The sequence below is a fragment of the Camelina sativa genome, chromosome 16 (genome assembly GCF_000633955.1).
Source record: "Camelina sativa cultivar DH55 chromosome 16, Cs, whole genome shotgun sequence".
Lineage (NCBI taxonomy): Eukaryota > Viridiplantae > Streptophyta > Magnoliopsida > Brassicales > Brassicaceae > Camelina > Camelina sativa.
Window position 1 is genome coordinate 25,702,734 of NC_025700.1, and position 21,291 is coordinate 25,724,024.

Genomic DNA, 21,291 nt, shown 5'->3' on the forward strand with positions numbered 1-21,291 from the left:
CTTAATTGTTGAATCCTGCTTGTTTAATTAATTGATCTAATTTCTCATGATTTCCTGAGAATTTCTCTAGGCCTAGCGTTTCATTCTTCTGAATTTTACAACTCTTTATTTCTATTTCAACTTGCAATTTAATTACAATATTTTGGTTTAGCATAATTAAAAGATTATTAAATATATTGTGTAAATCTGGGGTCTTTGTGGATTCGATCCCTAAGTACTACAATTGATCTCTTAATTTGAGAAAGTATCTCAGGGTTAAATTTGAGCATATTAAATTTTGGCGCCGTTGTCGGGGACTCTTTTGATTTACCATTAGATTAACGTATTTGATTTTGTCTAGATTTTTCTTTTTCTGTTCTACTCACACGCTTTTGTTTATTTTCTCTTGTGTGTTTCAGGTACATGCCTAAGCCTAACACTAAGAAGAATCCTACTGGTCCAGTTGTTAAGCTTACAAACCAAGAGTTAGGACAACTAGAGCGTGATAACACAAAAGCAGCCAAGTCAGTGAAGATGGCCAATACAATCATATTGAGACCAGATGCGGCTGGAGTTTTGAGGGATCAAGAGGGTCATGTGCGCAACAAACAAGGCCAAAAACTTGATGATGACGGACGAGTTATTCAGGAAGAACTCGTCGTGATTGAGGATGATGCACGTGGCGTCGAGCGATGCAATGACGACATCGATCGACACAACCAAGACGGCGTCGACCGACGCAACATTGGCGTCGATCGACACAATGCCAGAGCCGATGCAGAGAATGTTCAGAGGCGACGGGACAATAATGGAGAGCTTGTCAAGACTCTTGCGGATTTCGATAGACCAGACTTGTTCTATGAGAACCGCTCCGCAATTGTCCCTCCTCCATTCCCAAGGAATGATTTTGAGTTGAAGCCTGCCTACTTTGCTCTTGTTGGACAAAGACCATTCCAGAACTTGCCACATGAGAAGCCTCTAGACCACATTGAACATTTTGAGGATATAGTCATAAGTATCAAGGTCAATGGAGTCACAGAGGACTATCTCTATTGCAAGCTCTTCCCTTACTCACTTGCTGGGGAAGCTTCTCATGAGCTAAGACAACTCAAACCGGGATCTCTGACAAACTGGCATGACATCAAGGTGGCATTCTTGAACTACTTTTATGATGATGCGATGTCTGATGAGCTGCGGATTAAGCTTTCCACCTTTAGACAAGGACCTGCTGAATCTTACAAAGCTGCTTGGGTAAGGTTCAAAGCATACCAGAGAGATTGTCCGCATCATGGGTTCTCAGAGGTGCAGTTGATTAGTATCTTCTTTATTGGTATTGATTGGAGGTATCAGATGGCTTTAGATGCTGCTAGTGATGGGAACTTTAAGACAAGGTATCTAGATGAAGCTGAACAGTTGATTGAAAGGCTAGCATCAAGCAACAATACCAAGAATGCAGACTTAGAGGGGAAAAAAGCACATGAAGACCATGATTCAAATCAGTTTGCTGCAGTAAATGCTAAGTTGGATACAATGCACAATCTTCTTGTGGGAAAGAAGTCTGTCCATTTTGCTGAAGATATTGAGACTTTTGAGCCAAAGTCAGAGATTATAGAAGATGTCAACTATGTGTATGGAGCTGGGTATCAAAATCAGAGATTTGGTCAGAAGAATTCATTCTCAGGAAATCCAAACAACAACTTCACTAGGAACTAAGGTTCTTCTTCTTACCAAACCCTCCCTCCATCCAATTCAGAGAGCAAGATGGAATCAATGATTGACAGATTTTGGAAGGTCAACAGAAATTGACAGTGGACTTCAATGGAAAGATAGATTCTGTATACACTGAGCTTAGTGGGAAATTCGATGCATTAAACACTCATGTCAAGAAACTAGAGAATCAAGTGATTCAGACTGCTGGGTCTGTCAAAAGACAAGAAGAACTTGTGTTTAGAAGAACAGAGACGGATCCAAGGCATGCTTGCAATGCAATTCTGGTGAATGAGGGAGAAAACCATGATACGACGAAAGTAGAACCAACATCGATCGACGCCATCACAATGCATCGATCGATGCAGTCACCATCCATCGAGGCAAACTCACTCCAGGAAGAGAGCATCGATCGACGCACTCCACAAACAACTCCGGTTTCAGTTCCAGCTCCACCAATCGATTCAGAGCAAGCTTATAAGCCTAAGGTACCTTTTCCTAAGCCTAGGAGATCTAAGCAAGAGCTTGAGGAAACTAGATGCAAAGCTATGATGGACAAGGTAATGATTGAGATGCCTTTAATTGATGCTGTCAAGTTTTCTCCTAGGATTAAGCGGTATGTCAAGAGAATGGTCACCAATGGTTTGAGTCCTGAGGAAGGAGCTTTGCTAACCAAGGATGTCAGCTCAATTCTGTTGAATCAGCCTCCACAGAAGAAGAAAGAGAGGAAAGAGAAAGTGGTTGTATCTGAGAAAGTGAGTGCAATGATTCAAAGTAGGATTGTAGAGAAGTTACCAGATCCTGGAAGCTTTGTACTTGATTATTCTATCTCCACAGGAAGGTTTTCTCACTCTCTTTGTGATCTTGATTCTAGTATCAACTTGATGCCACATTCTGTTGCTGTGAGACTTGGGATGACAGATTTCAAGCCAACTAAGATCTCTCTTATCTTAGCTGATCGATATAGATGGATTCATGAAGGTCTCTTAGAAGATGTTCCGATTCAGATTGGAGATTGCATGATTCCCATTGATTTTGTGGTGTTGGAATATGACAAATAGCATAGTGATCCTCTCATCTTAGGACGTTCTTTCTTGGCTACAGCTGGTGCCATCATAGATGTGAAGAAGGGCCACATATCTCTAAATGTGGATGATTTGGTCATGAACTTTGAGATGGACAAGCTGAGAAGAGCTCCCACTATTGATGGTGAGACATTTTCTGTGGAAATTGCTTTTGATGATGATCCAATCATAGAGCTTCCTGGAGAAATTACTGCTGGGTATGTCAAGGAGTTGGAGCCGATTGAGGAAGTAAGTAAGCAAGCTGTTAAACTTACAGATTGGAGTGGAGATCATATAATCAGTACTAGAGACAATGATGAGGTTCTGATCCATGACAAGATGCTGGTAGATGATGTTTTTGTTATGGAAACACGGATTGATGAGGAAAGTTGCAGAATTGTTGAAGAAACAAGGGTTGCAGGCTCAGCATCGATCGAAGCAGCTGTAACATCGATCAACACACCTCCACGAGAACATCCAGACTTGTCCAAAACCGAAGATTCTTGAGCTGATTCCTTAGCTGCAAGTCCTAGACCGGTTGTAAAGCTGAAATCTCACCATTCTACAGTCAAGAACCCATAGGTAAGGCCAAGGTATGCATCTCCTTCTCCTAAACCTTCTCCTATCATCAATAAGAATTTCAAAGGTACAAAAACTGTTTTGCAGTTAACCAAACCACGAGATTATCGTAGAGTGCTTGTTTCTTCTGTTGATGATTTTCAGGACATAAAAGAAAGCCATCCATACCTCCGTCCCGCCCTGGTCATGATCCTCGCATCCTTGGCAAACCTCATGCACCTAAAGCTTACACACCACCTTGGATGAAGAGACATTCTTTTCAAAAGCATTCATTGCCATGTTCTGATCAACTGGATGCCTGATATCCGACACAGTCAAGCTAATGACTGAAAACAAGCGCTTAGTGGGAGGCAACCCATTGGTAGGTTTTTATTTTTCTTTTCTCTTTTGATTTATTTTTATTTTTATTCGCCAATCTCTTACTTGATAACACTGGGGACAATGTTGTTTAAGTGTGGAGGAGGCAGCTACTAACTACGTCTTTGTTTTTGAGATCCTAAAAAAAAAAAAAAATTGTTTATTGAGTCAAAATTTTTGTTGGGAACTATGATTTTTCTTTTTAGGTGTATTGTCTTGGTTGATTAATGCTGCAGATTGAATCCACTAATCCGACTAATGGAAAATCCAATGGCTGACCAGTAAACCAGAGACATCTAAATTTCTAACTGAATCCATAAAAGCCTGAGGTAACTTCTACACTTTTCTTTTTACCTCATCAAGGAGATTGATGTTCATAGAGCTTGACTCCTTGTTCATACCTGACAAGTAAGATTTTCAAAAGAAAATGGTACTCCTCTCCCTTATTTAGTTTGAAGAGATTATTCCGGAGAGCTTTGTTTGAAAAAAAAAGAGAGAATAAAAGATGAGATGATTTTGATTAGTTTAGAGAGGTAGGTAAATTACCTACGACCTCATTATTCTACTCTTGAGTCAAATGATCACACAAAGCTTGGAAGCGAGGGGTAGGTAAATTACCTATAACCCCATTATTCGCCTACAACTTTGAGAAAAAAAAAGAATAGTAAAAAAAAAAACAGCAAAGCAATGCTCAAAGGAGGATAATAATAGAATTAGTCTGGGAGAGAGAAAGAGTACCACTGGTATTAAAGATATTGTCTTGCTTGTTATGGTATTGTACGGGAATGAGTCTAGAAGGTTCTTGACATTGATCAAATTGATGAGACCCACTGATGAAGGCTTAATGGAGGAAGTAGTGAAATTTGGTTTGAATTTGGGATGCTATAAATGTCAACGGAGAAGTACATGGTGGTTCGATTTGGATTTATCTGCTAAGCATATGGATTATGGTTTGGATGATCATGGTATTACTTTAAAAAGAAAAGGAGTTTCCGCGTTTTCAAACCTCTTTCACAGGTATAAGTTTATGTTTTGCTTGAGGGCAAGCAAAGACTAAGTCTGGGGGAGTTGATATATCATGTTTTTTAGGTGTTTTTAGCCATGATATAAGTTTTATTTATAGAGTATTTTTGGTATTTTTAGAGTCTTTTGAGTCTTTATAGGATTTTGGCACGGATGGGTCGAAATGGAGCAAGTTGGATCGTTTTGTTGCATTTAACCGGAGGAAATCAATTTGGATTCTGATTATATGAAGAGCGTCGATCGACACTACATGAGCATCGGTCGACACCCATGCAAGACGAGACAAGTCTTCAAATTTGGAAGTTTTACAAAGTTGTCCAAGTTTTCCATATTTGCATCATTAGTTCTTGGACGTGTTTTAGGAATATAAATAGGTTTTCTAGGTCATTGTTTAGACCTAAGCTTTATTTTTTTCCCCTGCAACTTTTGAGAGCAAAACCCTAAGAGATTTTTAGAGAGCTTTTGGAGAGAAGAATCAAGACTCCTTCAGAGAAGATTCAGAACTCCTTTCCTTCTTCTTTAATCTCTTTCTTAGTGCAATTTATTCAGAAGATGTTTTGTGTTTCATTGATTATGTCTGAGTAGATCTGCTTGTTAGGTTTAGGGTTTCTCATTAGGGATTTCATGGATTATTAGATCTGTTATTATTTAGGGTTCATTATCTTTCTTGTTCTTCACCATAGGTTGTTATTAATGCTAGATCTTTGATTAGTCATCTGGATTTAGATCTTAGGATTATGAATTGATATAAGAATATAATTGATTTTCCTGATAAAACCTTTGGTGAGCAAAATTACTTCTTGCAAAGAGATTTGATTTAGTAATTTTGTGAACTTATCTAAACTTGATTTTATTGCTGATTTTAACCTAGAATTTTACAAAGAGATTTGGATTTTCTTGTTTTTAAATTTAGATAATATTTGCAGTGAGAACTGATTTATTTTACAATTGTGTTTAGAGTTCAAGAACGGTGCTTAATTGTTGAATCCTGTTTGTTTAATTAATTGATCTAATTTTCCATGATTTCCTGAGAATTTCCCTAGGCCTAGCGTTTCATTCCTCTGAATTTTACAACTCTTTATTTCTATTTCAACTTGCAATTTAATTACAATATTTTGGTTTAGCATAATTAAAAGATTATTAAATCTATTGTGTGAATCTGGAGTATTTGTGTATTCGATCTCTAAAAACTACAAATGATCTCTTAATTTGAGAGAATAGCTCAGGTTAAATTTGAGCATACGAATGTTTATATATATGTGGTTACAACTTACAATATATATAACAAGCATACGACAGATCTTCATGGTGATTAAAAATATATTGGATCTTTTTTTTTTTGAAAAACATATTGGATCTTCATCAAGCTTCTTAACGCGTGTGACGTAAATAATCGAAAGTTTGTCTCCTTAATCAAAAGCATTATACTAGTACAAAGTACAATCCCTCAATCAAATCAATATAATGCTTAGTATACATTAATGTGTAACGTATTAGACATTTATTTAATTTACATATACACCATTTTTTTGTAGCTGTACAAAATTGAATAATACAATATTCGGGGAAGCAGCATGTTCCATGCAGGTTGGACTAGTTCTAGTGTCCACCACATGCTCTAAACATCTTTAACGTATGTATTTGTTTGTTTTACTTTTAAATTACAGTTTTCTGATTACTGCTATGGCACCCCATTCATGTATTTGCAGATGAATGTAACTTGAAGTTTTGGTTAATATATAAGATAAATAGATAATATTATTATGGATTGCCACATATGGACAATGAAACGCTCCAATCTAGTGTATTTAGATAACAACAAATAAACTAATTGAAAATGAGACGTGGGATAAAAACGGGCTGACAAAAAGGTGAATCAACTTGGAGAAAACACAACGGCACGGCGCCGTTGGAATGACTATAAGGTGTAGGACGAGAACAAAACGACAGGGCGTACGTCAACATCTTGCCAAAGGGAAGAGTCGTCGTGTGATTCGTCGGGTGGCTCTTTGATGAATCAAAACATTAAACGACGGAAGCAATCCGTTTCTTCGCAGATAGGAATAGTCTCGGAATAGACTTAGCCATTTGACGAGTGGATTGGACCCACTTCATCAATGGTCATGTCGATATTTTCAAAACTCAATACTCTTCTTTTGGTCCCATTCAATAATTCATATATAGTTTTATGAAAGTATTTTGTCATAATTAAGAAAATTCGCCGAGTCATTGTAAAGAAAACATACGAAATAATTAGCCAAATAGGTTAGATTTTTATATATATGTATAAAAAGATTATTGAGAACGATAGGGGATGGATTTTGTTAAGACAACTCGCCGAACCATTGAAAAAGAAAACACACAAAATAATTAACTCAATAGTTTATTTTTTTATATAAAAAGATTATTGAGAACGATGGATGATGGATTTTGTTTGACTTGTTTTTATTTTATTTATGTCGACATTTGATTAAATTATTTAGAAGTACAACTACAAAACATCGAATCGCACTGGCAGCATAGAACCATTTTTTAATAAAAAAAATAGTAACATATTCAAATACTAAAAACTTATCCAGAACCGCTGAAAACGCTGGCGAAATCAGCATAGAGAAGCGGACATCATATAAAAGAAAAAACGGTATACGTCTCAAAGGTGCATGTATAGTTGACTCGACGCCTTATTAGTTATTACTATGCCTTAGTACTGTTGGCATTAGCCATTAGGGATGACTTCAAAGTTCAAAGTGTATGCATTATTAATTTCCAACTGTATTATAATAGAGATCAAATTGTTAAAGAAGACATGATTTGCATATAAACTGCTAGAATATGAAATAGAACTGGACTGGATATTTATGCGGTCGACATCAAATTAAATAAAGCTCTCACGTACAGGAGGATAAGCTCATTTTAGTTATTTATTTTACGTCCTTTTTATCTATATGCATAATGCATTACGATGGATGGTTATCCAGTAGCTGCTGACGTGGGCTTTGTATCTATTCTACTGCCCAGTCACTGTACTTCTTTCCCTTTTCTTTTCAAGTGCGTCCAACAGTGATTTATTTTCATCCTCATCAATCATCATCATCAGACATACATCAACTTATCAATGGAGGTTGAAAAGCAAAACAACGGGGGCCAAGTTGGGGACAAAAAAGAAATCTACAACATGATTTAAGATAAATACAATGACAAGGATGAGTTAAATATTACCCCAATATACTTCGTTTTTTCCCTACAGCAACAGGATTCAAAGTGACTCTAGCTAAGTGAGAGGGAAAGCAAAAATTAAGGTAAAATTCAACTAATAAAAGGTAAAAACACTCCCATTGATTATATTAGTAGCTAGCGTCGAAGAAGAGACGAACGACAACACAACGGTCAGATGAACCTTTGCCAAAGTCAAGCGAGAAAAGCGAGGATAATAGAACGTGCCAAAGCCATTGAACCCTTTTATAAGCATTACTTACTAAACCACGTGAGTCGTGACGATGACTTATTGGTACGTAACTTTTTAGAATAACTGCCCTGAAATTTCGGGATCCACTTCAAAAGTCCAAGACAGTTTGCGGTTAAACAAGGTTTTTTAATAATGTTTAAAAAGTAAAGATAGAAAATTGACATGTTTGGACTCGGGAATATTCATAAGCTTGGTCTTGGAATTGTGTTAGTCTACACCTTTAAGCAGAAATTAATTAGCCACAACGAGAGAAAGATAAGAAGAGGATATGAGGCGTTTCAATCTTCTGAAAATTGAGACACAATATACAAAAATGAGATATGGACAAGTATAATCGTCAATGTAATAAAAACACAATGTGTTTCTTTGCAAGTGATGCACCTCAGCTTTTTGAAGTGTTTAGAGAGTGACACATCATTAAAATTGACGTCCAGTAAGAATACTTTGATGAATACCGCTCATATCTCTTGACCAATAATGATAATTTCATGTTACACATCAGCATTTACGGAATTTAAGTAATACACATCATATCCATATTTTTCAAAAACAAATGTTTAAATTTATAGCTTAAAGTTGACAAAAAAATAATATTTATAGCTTAATAGATTTCTATATTTTTATTTTATTAGTGAATTTTTCTGTTTTATCATTGTATAAACCATAGTTTTACAATTAACCCAATTCCAAAAAAAAAGTGAGTAGCGCATCTAACCTAGTACGATTAAAAGGCAAAATATATTAGACTCCATAGACATCATTGCTTGCTTGATTGATAAACATAATCGAGAGACCCAAAGGATATATATACATATATAATAAGATTTTCAATTCGAATATAGAAAATTAGAATATACAAAAACTCTTCTTAGGCTTTTTTCTTTATATAAAAGTACCAGCACCAATAACTGAGTTTCATTTAAGAGAAGGATCATAATGACTACTGTAATTAAAAAGGACATGCCAAATCTAAATCTCATTTAGGGTTGTTGTTGAAGAGACTTCTTTGAGCTTACGACCAAGAGCAAACGCCAATGGTGGAGGAACTGCATTCCCAATATGCCTATGCTTGTGTATAATGTTCCCTGAGAACTCATAGCTATCCGGAAACCCCTACAGTTTTCATACACAACCATTTCACCATATTGATAAAGCTAATAATACTAACTCTGTTTCCCGTAAAAAAATGCTCAACATCATATCCGAAAAAATCATTTCACATGGCAAGCACTTTGCATTCTCTAAGAATGAAAGTTACCTGATGCTAGAGGACTGACTAGGAACATAGACGAAATGTTCCGCCCAGACTTAAAAACAGTTCTGCTATCCTCCTTCAATCCATCTATTGAGTCAGGGTTGACATAGACGAAATCCTCAGCAGAATACTCAATCCCATTGGAGAAAAAGCCTGTCTTTGAAACATTTAGTTTAATTGCAGACCTCTCCTCTTTATGCTCCCTTATCTTACACGAATTGCAGAACCCAGAACCGCGACCAATGTCACTTAGTGGAAGACTAAAGAATCCCCCTCTCTCAGGTGAGTACAAGCNCAATGTAATAAAAACACAATGTGTTTCTTTGCAAGTGATGCACCTCAGCTTTTTGAAGTGTTTAGAGAGTGACACATCATTAAAATTGACGTCCAGTAAGAATACTTTGATGAATACCGCTCATATCTCTTGACCAATAATGATAATTTCATGTTACACATCAGCATTTACGGAATTTAAGTAATACACATCATATCCATATTTTTCAAAAACAAATGTTTAAATTTATAGCTTAAAGTTGACAAAAAAATAATATTTATAGCTTAATAGATTTCTATATTTTTATTTTATTAGTGAATTTTTCTGTTTTATCATTGTATAAACCATAGTTTTACAATTAACCCAATTCCAAAAAAAAAGTGAGTAGCGCATCTAACCTAGTACGATTAAAAGGCAAAATATATTAGACTCCATAGACATCATTGCTTGCTTGATTGATAAACATAATCGAGAGACCCAAAGGATATATATACATATATAATAAGATTTTCAATTCGAATATAGAAAATTAGAATATACAAAAACTCTTCTTAGGCTTTTTTCTTTATATAAAAGTACCAGCACCAATAACTGAGTTTCATTTAAGAGAAGGATCATAATGACTACTGTAATTAAAAAGGACATGCCAAATCTAAATCTCATTTAGGGTTGTTGTTGAAGAGACTTCTTTGAGCTTACGACCAAGAGCAAACGCCAATGGTGGAGGAACTGCATTCCCAATATGCCTATGCTTGTGTATAATGTTCCCTGAGAACTCATAGCTATCCGGAAACCCCTACAGTTTTCATACACAACCATTTCACCATATTGATAAAGCTAATAATACTAACTCTGTTTCCCGTAAAAAAATGCTCAACATCATATCCGAAAAAATCATTTCACATGGCAAGCACTTTGCATTCTCTAAGAATGAAAGTTACCTGATGCTAGAGGACTGACTAGGAACATAGACGAAATGTTCCGCCCAGACTTAAAAACAGTTCTGCTATCCTCCTTCAATCCATCTATTGAGTCAGGGTTGACATAGACGAAATCCTCAGCAGAATACTCAATCCCATTGGAGAAAAAGCCTGTCTTTGAAACATTTAGTTTAATTGCAGACCTCTCCTCTTTATGCTCCCTTATCTTACACGAATTGCAGAACCCAGAACCGCGACCAATGTCACTTAGTGGAAGACTAAAGAATCCCCCTCTCTCAGGTGAGTACAAGCTTTTGCAGTAGTATTCTGTTGGCAAATCTTTTGCTTTTCTTTCTAATGCTCTTGCCCGGTCAAGCTTATCTGCAGCGATGTTCTCTTTCCTATACTGATGCCCCCATGGCCTTGATCGAATCTCAAAGTCGACTATTCCTTTTATGTCTTTAAGCTGTACAGTCGTGCATTCATTAGTCAGAAATAGTTCCCTCTCGTTGGATGCATTCCCCAGAACAGTCTTAGATCCTCTTTGTAAGAACCTACCATGTAACATTTTGCAGTGATCTGTACTTTCGAACATGTCCTCCACAAAATAGATGGCCGGAAGTTCATCTGAATCATCAACTTCCAAGGTGACAGCACCACCTACAGCCACTGTTTCCCCTCCAACAAGGGCTTGTCGATAGAGAGGCTCACCAGCAGATGTTTTTCCTAGACTCTCGCCATCCCATCGTATTTCCCTTTTTCCAGAACTGGCTCGAATTTTCTTAGGAGTATGAGGCTTTTGAACTTCAGCAGGTTTTGCTACAGTGTCCTCCGTAACATCTTCATTTTCACCTTCCTCTTCAACCTCTTCCTCCCCATTTTCTCCCTCGTCTTCCACCTCTACCTTCTCATTTGCTGCACCAATCGCCTGCAATGAATCCTCAGGAGAGTAATTAGAATAAAACTCTCCCCAAATTCTGCTGACCAAGCGTGTCGTTGTTGCTTGCATAGATTTCCTCTTGGATACCACAGGTGCCATGTCTGCCCTTGGATTCAGATTCTCTTTCTTCTGCAAAATTTTCTTCGTCTTNCGAAATGTTCCGCCCAGACTTAAAAACAGTTCTGCTATCCTCCTTCAATCCATCTATTGAGTCAGGGTTGACATAGACGAAATCCTCAGCAGAATACTCAATCCCATTGGAGAAAAAGCCTGTCTTTGAAACATTTAGTTTAATTGCAGACCTCTCCTCTTTATGCTCCCTTATCTTACACGAATTGCAGAACCCAGAACCGCGACCAATGTCACTTAGTGGAAGACTAAAGAATCCCCCTCTCTCAGGTGAGTACAAGCTTTTGCAGTAGTATTCTGTTGGCAAATCTTTTGCTTTTCTTTCTAATGCTCTTGCCCGGTCAAGCTTATCTGCAGCGATGTTCTCTTTCCTATACTGATGCCCCCATGGCCTTGATCGAATCTCAAAGTCGACTATTCCTTTTATGTCTTTAAGCTGTACAGTCGTGCATTCATTAGTCAGAAATAGTTCCCTCTCGTTGGATGCATTCCCCAGAACAGTCTTAGATCCTCTTTGTAAGAACCTACCATGTAACATTTTGCAGTGATCTGTACTTTCGAACATGTCCTCCACAAAATAGATGGCCGGAAGTTCATCTGAATCATCAACTTCCAAGGTGACAGCACCACCTACAGCCACTGTTTCCCCTCCAACAAGGGCTTGTCGATAGAGAGGCTCACCAGCAGATGTTTTTCCTAGACTCTCGCCATCCCATCGTATTTCCCTTTTTCCAGAACTGGCTCGAATTTTCTTAGGAGTATGAGGCTTTTGAACTTCAGCAGGTTTTGCTACAGTGTCCTCCGTAACATCTTCATTTTCACCTTCCTCTTCAACCTCTTCCTCCCCATTTTCTCCCTCGTCTTCCACCTCTACCTTCTCATTTGCTGCACCAATCGCCTGCAATGAATCCTCAGGAGAGTAATTAGAATAAAACTCTCCCCAAATTCTGCTGACCAAGCGTGTCGTTGTTGCTTGCATAGATTTCCTCTTGGATACCACAGGTGCCATGTCTGCCCTTGGATTCAGATTCTCTTTCTTCTGCAAAATTTTCTTCGTCTTGATGATCCATTTTGAGTGGTGCCTATCCTCCAATTTATTTGCAAGACCAACAACAAATGCACACCTTTTTATATCGTTGTTGGGATCTTCTGCAAAAAGCTGTATGATAATTTGTCCATGGACAATCACATATCTCTCAACAGCCACAAGATCAGAAGAAATGTAAGCTTTATCATTCATCAGAAACCCAGACAGTCTCTTTGTGACATCTGCAAATGAAAGCTTAGCAAACCTACTTTGATCCTTGAGCAAATTAATAATGCTTATCCCAACCGTTGCTGTTTTCAGAACAGGTTTATACCAAAGGGCATACTACTTTGACGGCTTTCCAAGACGGTACCTGCATATACCTTATAGATCAGCAACAGAAGAAAAAAAAAAACAACGCAGAAACATGGAGCACAAAATACTAGTATAGTAAGATTACCAGACCATATCTGTTCGTATAGAAATGGAGATATATCCGCCCCCTCCATACTCAATCATCCATCCCTTTATTTGACTGAGAAATATGCTCATCCCATCAGGATCGTATGACTGGGAACCACTGTCGGGATCGTCTGGAGAAAACCAACGTCTCATATCGTCAGTCACCACGCCTGACCCAAAAATGGTGACATCAATATCATCACATTGTTCCATCGGAAGAAGCTCAAGAGATATCATCCGTAAATCAGAGTCGTAAAGAGCCCAGTTGTGAAGCATCCTGCGAGGCAGGTCACTAGCGTCAAGCTCATACAAAGCATCATAAAGCAGAAGCTCATCTGTTTCTTCTTTGGTGGTCTTATAGTACGACGGGAGAGGCTAATCACTGGCAATCTCATCTTCATTGACCTTAATGTAGAACATATTTAAGGCAGAAGCTGAGCTGCTGTTTTTTCTGGGCCGCCGCTGCATAGATTTCCTATACTCTTCATCTTGTAACAGTTTAGCATATCTTCTGTCCTCATCAGCACCATCAACTAGTTGCTTCGATGTGAAGCCATTGGTCTCGGCAACTTCAGAAACTCCATCAATCCTCAGAACCCCATTAGATGGTTTTCCATCATCTGCAAAGCCTTGTCAACTATACTACTCTCATCTCTGAGAGCTACAAGAACAGGAATCTCAGCATAGCTTGTTTCATGTTTCTTGGCAGTCTTATCCAAACCAGCGAGTTGGTTGTATATAAACTCTCCCTGAGATATAACAAAGTCTTGGATTGCCGCACCACTAGAAAAGTACTTGCTTCCAATCATTGACCTAGTAACCGCAGCAAGCAACTCATCAAGACTCGTATGAGGATCCCCACCCGAAGACTTGGACAATTTCTTATACACAGCCACTGAAGCACGCGCTTTCTCAAAGAAATAATCATAAACGTTCTTGTATCTAGCAGCAGGTTTACGACAATCGTAATCCGCCAACTCCGTTGAGATCCAAATCAGAGGGGAACCATCTTCATAACCAGAAATACTCCAATTCTCAACCCGTCCAAAAGATGGACACCTCACACCCTTCTCTTTCTCCTTGTCGAAACATACATCCGAATTTAAGATAGCACCAGAAACGAATATGTCATTGATCTCCAACATCTCCACAGGCTGTGAGACTCCATCTGAATCAAACAAAACGAAATCATTCAGTCTCCTGGTTGGACGAGGTTCGATGTCACCACCCTCCAGAGTCGTTAACATTAACGCGACAAGCTCCTTGTCAACAGTCTGCTGTCTCTTTACATCAACAGTAGCAGATTTCTCATCGAGTCTGACAGATTTCTCCTTGAAATTCGTACACGCTGCAGCACGCCTCGGCCTCCTCGTCCTCGAGACATCCTCTGACTCGCTAATCTCTGGAAGTGCTCTCTTCTTTCCCTTCTTCATAGCCTTAGCCCCATTTTCCACCATTTTCAAAAACCCTAATTTCAAACCAAAATCATCATTATAACGCAATTGGACTACAATTCACACACGAATCTACGTAATCAAAGCGTTTACTACATCGCATTGCAAATAAAATAAAAAACCCAGCTAAAATTTCCCGATTCTAGGGTTTTAACAATCACTATAGTTCGAAATCTACACAAATCTCAGAAAAATCGACATGATAAACTTACGTTAAGAAGAGAAATCAGCCGGAGAAACGCGAAACCCAAGTCGGTCTCTGAGAGAGAGAGAGAGAGAGAGAGAGAGGTTGAAGAAAGCAAGATTTTTGAGAGGAAGAGTGAGAGAGAGAGAGAGGCAAGATCGAAACGACGCGCGGCAATAAACGGCGCTAAAACTTGATTTTTAAAAAATGAAACAAAAATCAGAAAAAGGCGCCTGAATATATATATTCTTCACATTTTGGGGTTGCTACAAAATTGATTACTAGCTTTTTGGGAAATATTCTATATTAAGGGTCGGAATTTAGTAATATTCCGACCCTTAATATTCTATATTAAGGGTCGGAATTCTATATTAAGGGTCGGAATATTCTATAACCGCGAATTTAGTAATGCGGGACAACAAAATTGATAGTGCAGTATAGTTCAACTATGGTACGTGCGAGACAAATATATTTATGGGATAAATACGGTTATTCTAAAATAAGTGGTACATGATAATGTTTGATTGGTGAAAAACAATTTGCGGTACAGATTTCATATTATTTTATTTTAATTATCATTAATAAATAAGTTTTAATTTCTGAATTTTAAATACCAAAATTTCTTTAAAATTAAAAATACAATCATAAAATAATAAAACACATAAAATAATATCAAAATATATGATGAAACCTAGTGTTAACATGCTTCCATTGAAACTGAATTTATTAAGCATTTAAATTAGTATTTCTAATTTAATATCTATTAGATTATTTAGAAAGTGTATTTTTGTATTAAATTATTTAAAAAAATAAAACAAACTTTTTTCTAAGTGACAAGAGATAAATTGTGTATGATTTATTTTGTGTTTTATGTTTAATATATACATATGTTTTATTATTATTAACTGGTATTATCAACTGCGGATTTGTTAAAACCGTTGGATATTGGCCATCTTGAAAATCAGAGTGCGTTTTTCATGTTTGAGGTATAATTATAGTTGTTTTGAATAACGCACCTTTTACTATTTTTTAATAAAATAAAACGCAAATTAATAAACAGAATCGTGAATGGTAACTTGTTAATGGGTTTGTGTTTTTTGCTTGAATTCCAGACTTAAGAACAACTCGAACAGACCCTCAAACCTTGAAATTTGAAGAGTTTTTGAATTCCAACAGACTCTTAAACTCTCAATTTTTAAGGGTTTAAATAGTGAACCCTCAAATATTTTTACAAATTTCATTTTAGTCTTTCTAATATACATATCTTACAAATAATTTTATCAAATTCAAGTGTTATAAATATAAACACCTATATACATTCAAAGACACTAAATTAAAATTATTGATATATTAAAGATATACCATTTACAAAAAAAAATTTACAACAATAATGCAATAATTTACCATATATGGGAGCACTATGAAAATAGTTATATTGAGTAATTTTATTCTTTTACATGTAATTTTCTTTTATGTTTTTTGAAAATTACATATTATTTTGTTTTATCATATAAGGTATTATATTTTTTAATATTGTTTGATATAACTTTTATTGTGTTTTATATATATATATATATTTATATGAAAGTTTTAATCATTATGTATGTAATCTATATTATCATGTAACTTTTATTATGTAATAATGTGTATTGTATAATAAAATAAAGAATATTTTATGTTGTATAATATAGAAAATATATGTTATAGATTTATTTATGAATTTTTATCATTATTAGTGAATTTTAGAAACATTAAGGATTATTGTTGGAGCAAACAACCTTCAAATTTTCATTTTAATGATTTGCTCCCTTCAAAATGAGGAGTGGTGTTGGAGATGCCCTCACCATTCACTACCTAAATTCTAATTTTACAGATTTGTTTCTATCAAAAGATGAAACTAGAGGTCATTTCTATTTCTCCGTCAGTCAAAGTCAAAGTATTGAAATGTGATGATAAGAATTTTATCTTTTGGTTAAGATTTTTTATTTGACGACAAATTAGAGATATCAGTACAATAAAAACATAACGTGTTTCTCTCCAATATTGGGAGGAGTTAGATTAGTTAAAATATGTAACCAATAAAACTATAATATTAATACAAACTAGCTTAATTTTTGCCAACAAATCAACATTAAAAAAATATAAAAAAGTTCTTTAAAAAAAAAAAAAAAAAGGTTACATAGTTATTTTGGGCACGTTATACCATTAATATTAATGAAGAGCTAACGATGGAGTATTTACTTTTGATCCTTAATTTACATTTTTTAATTGCGTTATGCATGACGCCCCCAAACTATAAATTCTAACGATAGACAACCCAAAATAAAACATTTTGCCATCATTTTCCATTTTCATATATGTAGTTATGTGTCGTACAGTCTATGTAACTTTTTGCTTGGATAAGATCATTTGGCCTTTCATAATTCATTAGATTAGACCATAAAGGGTAACGATGAGGTGGGCAATGAAAACTAGATAGATACGTGGACAATGAAAAAGAAGAGGTGAAATGACTATGATCATTTGGCCTTTCATAATTCATTAGATTAGACCATAAAGTGTAAAGATGAGGTGGACAATGAAAACTAGATAGATACGTGGACAATGAAAAAGAAGAGGTGAAATGACTTCTATTTTGCGGTCTAGAATCTATGCAAATTTTTGAGAGAGATTTACGACACCTTAAGTAAAGTTATAGTCATGCGAAACGTTTTGTAAAGATCTGATAATTGAAAGAGTTGTTTTTTTTTTTTTTTTTTTTAATACGATACCGTTTTATATATACGAAGAAATTATTTTCTTTTATAAGTTACTGGAAACAATAAACAAACGATTTGGGAAGCAGTTAGGAGTGAAAGGCAGAGTGGAAGTTATGACGGTTGGAAGTTGGAGAACCAGTGATGGAGATAAGTATCATCGATGTCTGAGGGTAGCAATGCGGAAGAAGCTCTATCCAATCCTGTGAGTTTTCGTCTCATCAGTAGTTGGATATCTTTTCTTACCCTTGTCCCTGAGAGAATAGTTGCAGAGTGAAGCCGTGCATTCCTTTGAGCCCACATGTTATATAAAAGAGCTTGGAACAACAGTTTGCAAATTGTATTAAGCTTCCTATTTGTGGTAGGAGACTTAATCCAATTTAAACAACCATTGAAGGTAGATGGTAAGTTCGGTTGAAGAGGAGCGAAGAAATCCAACCATAGTACCTTTGAGTATGGACAGCTGAAGAACAGATGGTCTCTAGTCTCCTCCCCTGAAGTACAGAGTAGACAAGAAGAGGGCACTTGTAGATTCCAACTCCTCAGTCTATCCCTTGTGGTTAGCCTGCCTAGCACTGTTAACCAAGCCATAAACGCCATCTTCGGTATGTTTTCCTTGAACCATATCTGAGTGTGCCAAGAGACTGCAGGGCCCATAGGATGCAGTTTCCTCCAAGTAAGCGCTGAATTGAAGGAACCTCCGGGTTGATCTTGTGTGAGCTTCCATCTATAGATGTCAGCCCCTTCTGGATCATTTGGTGGATTAATATTGAGCAAACAAGCTCTGAGTAATTGAATAGTTGGGTTCCTTCCCCGGGATATCGCCCATTCCCCGTTAGAAACAGCTTCAATCACCTTAAAGTGGAGTCCTATACCCGAAAGTCGCGGCCCCAAATCTCCAATTACATCAATAAGAGGTCCTAGTCCTGTCCAGTTATCATGCCAGAAAAGAGCTCCAGTTGCTCACAATGAATAAAGGGTCTGGCTAGTTCCCTCAACTTTACCAACCTTCTCCAAATCCAACTCCTTGTGCTCCTGAAATCTGAAGTCCAGAAACTCCTTCCTCTTATCAAGTATTTTTTGATCCACGATACCCACAGAGAACCAGCCTGCAAACGAGAGATGCAGAATCACTATAACTTTTAAATAAAGAATACAAATCTGAAATAGAATATTTTTTTCATATGAAATCAATAATCTCTAAAAGAAATTCTACTAATCAAGACAAACCTAACTCGAATCAAGTGAGGTAATAAAGTAAAGAAAGTGAAAGCACAAGACACTCATTGAATTCATATAAGATTGTGACTTTTTTTGGAGATTTAGAGTGTTTTCTTTGGGACAACAACATATACATTATTTTCATAACATAATTTTGTCTTTCATGAACTTATTTGATTGTTTATATAATCATTTTTATTAAAGTTATTCAATTATTTTATTATCAATATGATTTCTACAAAAAGAAAATCACTTTATTTTCAAAAATCGTTATACAAAATCACTCTTAATCTTATTTAGTATTGCCGGTCTTACCTGTAGTTGCTATAAAAGAAAATAGGATGTGTCCCACGCTTAGTAAGCTTCTTCAATGTGGTAATTGGCAACCAGTGAAGCTTGGTTTTTAAATAATTTACCCTTATATTGGTTGGTTGGAGTCTTCATTCAATTTGGGTCCTTATCATTCGCATGTAGACATGAATGTCAACATTCACCTCTAAATTTTGTTGATTCTTATATTTGTACACGTTATCTTCGTACATGTCCACCTCAATGCCATAAAGAATATAAGAAATTATAAGCCTCATCTCTCTACTACTCTTTTGCTCTGTCAAANTAACCCCTTCTGGATCATTTGGTGGATTAATATTGAGCAAACAAGCTCTGANAAGTAAACGGCAGAGAGTCAAAAAAAGAAAAAAAAGGAATAAAAAGAGGAAAACCGTGAACGGCAGGATTCGAACCTGCGCGGGCAAAGCCCACATGATTTCTAGTCATGCCCGATAACCACTCCGGCACGTCCACCTTTTGTTAATCCGTTTGATTTATTAAATTGTATACACTCTGATATGAGTTCCGGCTATCGAATAAACGTTGACACTCTGGGATTTGATGATGCTGCGCTCGCTCTCTCAATCAGGCTATCGAAGAGAGGAGAAGAAGCAAAAGCACGCCGCGTTAAGGTTCCTCGCTTTCTGCTCATCAAGTTAATAGTCGTCTTCTCCTCCTTCGTGACCTGTATGTTCATTGAGATGTGTAGATTTAGCTCTCGAGGGTTTTATAGTGAAATTCGCCATGTTTCTGTTTCAATGCAATGCCTTTCTTCTTTTGTTTGTATGAATTCCAATTTTCTCAATTCGATTTTCGAGTATATAGTGCCTACTGAGTTCTGTGATTCTTCGCTTTTTGATCCTGTAAACCAAAAACCCTTGTCCCACTCTTTCAAATTGGGGACTCCTTTTGGGAGACATCTGTGATCCCAAACCAATTATTCTCGACGAAAGTACATTCACGAACTATTATTTCCTTGGATTTTAATTTTATGATGAAATTGAAAAGGTTGTACCGTTCGTTTGTATAAAGTTTGGTTATTCTTGGGAATGCTTTATATTTTAGCCATTCTTTTGCAGATTTGAAACGTTTCGTCTCTGGTTTTGGTGTTTTCCAATATCAATATCTGCCTGAGGGTTTCAAGTATATAGTGCCTTGAGTTCAAGATAGTATTTACTTATACGAACTTAGAGAGGAAGGGCTGTCTTGTTTTGTCTTGTCTTGCGTGTTCTCTCTAGTGTGAAGGAGAGAAGATGTCCCAGAAGCGAAATCTTCCTTCTTGGATGAGTTCAAGTGATCCTGAGACTAGTCCAGGTAAGTCTCATAGTAAGAAGTCCAAGGATGAAGATGATAAGCATATTAAAGAGCAGACCAGTAGAAATGCCTCTTCCAACAATTCGCAACGCGGCAAAAGTTCAAATGCTACGGAATTCGCTAAACTTATGGTCTGTGTGACTAATTAGTATTGTTGTTGAAACTACATAATTTTTAGCTGTCATGTTAGTTTATTGTGTTTTTATGATTTGAGCTAAAGATGAAAACTGTGCAGGATGGAGTCGTTTTTGTGCTCTCGGGCTTTGTTAACCCTGAGAGGAGCACACTTAGATCACAGGCCTTGGCAATGGGAGCCACATATCAACCTGACTGGAACTCTGACTCTACGTTGTTGATTTGTGCTTTTCCTAACACTCCCAAGTTCCGTCAGGTCGAAACTAACTGTGGAACAATAGTCTCGAAGGTTACTTTCTTTGACTTTCACAATTTTGTGCCTAGTTGAATTTCTCCTTTTCTTTATTTCTTATGTTTTAACCGTCTTCAGGAATGGATAACCGAGAGTTATACGCAGAAGAAGTTGGTGGGTATTGAGCAATACCTTATGCATGCTGGAAAACCATGGAGGAAAAGTAGTGTTCCTCAAGATGCTATCCGAGGTAACAGAAATATATTGGAAAGGCTTTTTAGATGGAATCTTTGATAACTATTTACTGTCTCCAGAGGTTCATAAATATCACCTTGTTTTAAGGTTGATGTATGACTAAATGATGAACAAGAGATTAGCTTTTCTTATTACCCTGGTTCATTTATATGTTCAAGTTGACCTTGTGAAGCTTAATTGATTGTATTCCAGAAAAGAGCGAACAACTTTCTAAAAAACCAGAGAAGC

The 21,291-nt window shown here is 36.6% G+C and overlaps 4 protein-coding genes and 1 non-coding gene across 5 annotated transcripts in view; 1 reads left to right on the plus strand and 4 right to left on the minus strand.

Annotated features, from left to right (window-relative positions):
* Positions 9,046 to 9,849, minus strand: LOC109129554 (DNA (cytosine-5)-methyltransferase 1-like). Its single transcript, XM_019237850.1, has 3 exons — positions 9,843 to 9,849; positions 9,434 to 9,751; positions 9,046 to 9,288 (listed from the first exon to the last, which is right to left on the minus strand). The coding sequence occupies exons 1-3, from the start codon at positions 9,847 to 9,849 to the stop codon at positions 9,275 to 9,277; spliced, it is 339 nt and encodes a 112-aa protein (XP_019093395.1). The 3' UTR covers positions 9,046 to 9,274.
* Positions 10,258 to 11,699, minus strand: LOC104752480 (DNA (cytosine-5)-methyltransferase 1-like). The gene is made up of 2 exons (XM_019237608.1): positions 10,646 to 11,699; positions 10,258 to 10,500 (listed from the first exon to the last, which is right to left on the minus strand). The coding sequence occupies exons 1-2, from the start codon at positions 11,661 to 11,663 to the stop codon at positions 10,487 to 10,489; spliced, it is 1,032 nt and encodes a 343-aa protein (XP_019093153.1). The 5' UTR covers positions 11,664 to 11,699; the 3' UTR covers positions 10,258 to 10,486.
* On the minus strand, positions 13,001 to 14,660 carry LOC109125128 (DNA (cytosine-5)-methyltransferase 1-like). Its single transcript, XM_019237609.1, has 2 exons — positions 13,181 to 14,660; positions 13,001 to 13,093 (listed from the first exon to the last, which is right to left on the minus strand). The coding sequence occupies exon 1, from the start codon at positions 14,637 to 14,639 to the stop codon at positions 13,773 to 13,775; it is 867 nt and encodes a 288-aa protein (XP_019093154.1). The 5' UTR covers positions 14,640 to 14,660; the 3' UTR covers positions 13,001 to 13,093; positions 13,181 to 13,772.
* Positions 19,520 to 19,601, minus strand: TRNAS-AGA. Its single transcript has one exon. It is a non-coding gene; the product is annotated as a tRNA-Ser (tRNA).
* The window catches only part of LOC104752481 (DNA-repair protein XRCC1-like), a 3,511-nt gene continuing 1,880 nt past the window's right edge, over positions 19,661 to 21,291 (plus strand). The window contains exons 1-5 of the mRNA XM_019238258.1: positions 19,661 to 19,814; positions 20,207 to 20,572; positions 20,677 to 20,865; positions 20,947 to 21,058; positions 21,256 to 21,282. Of these exons, the coding sequence (XP_019093803.1) occupies positions 20,381 to 20,572; positions 20,677 to 20,865; positions 20,947 to 21,058; positions 21,256 to 21,282 (520 nt within the window). The 5' untranslated portion in view covers positions 19,661 to 19,814; positions 20,207 to 20,380. The remainder of the gene's footprint in view (positions 19,815 to 20,206; positions 20,573 to 20,676; positions 20,866 to 20,946; positions 21,059 to 21,255; positions 21,283 to 21,291) is intronic.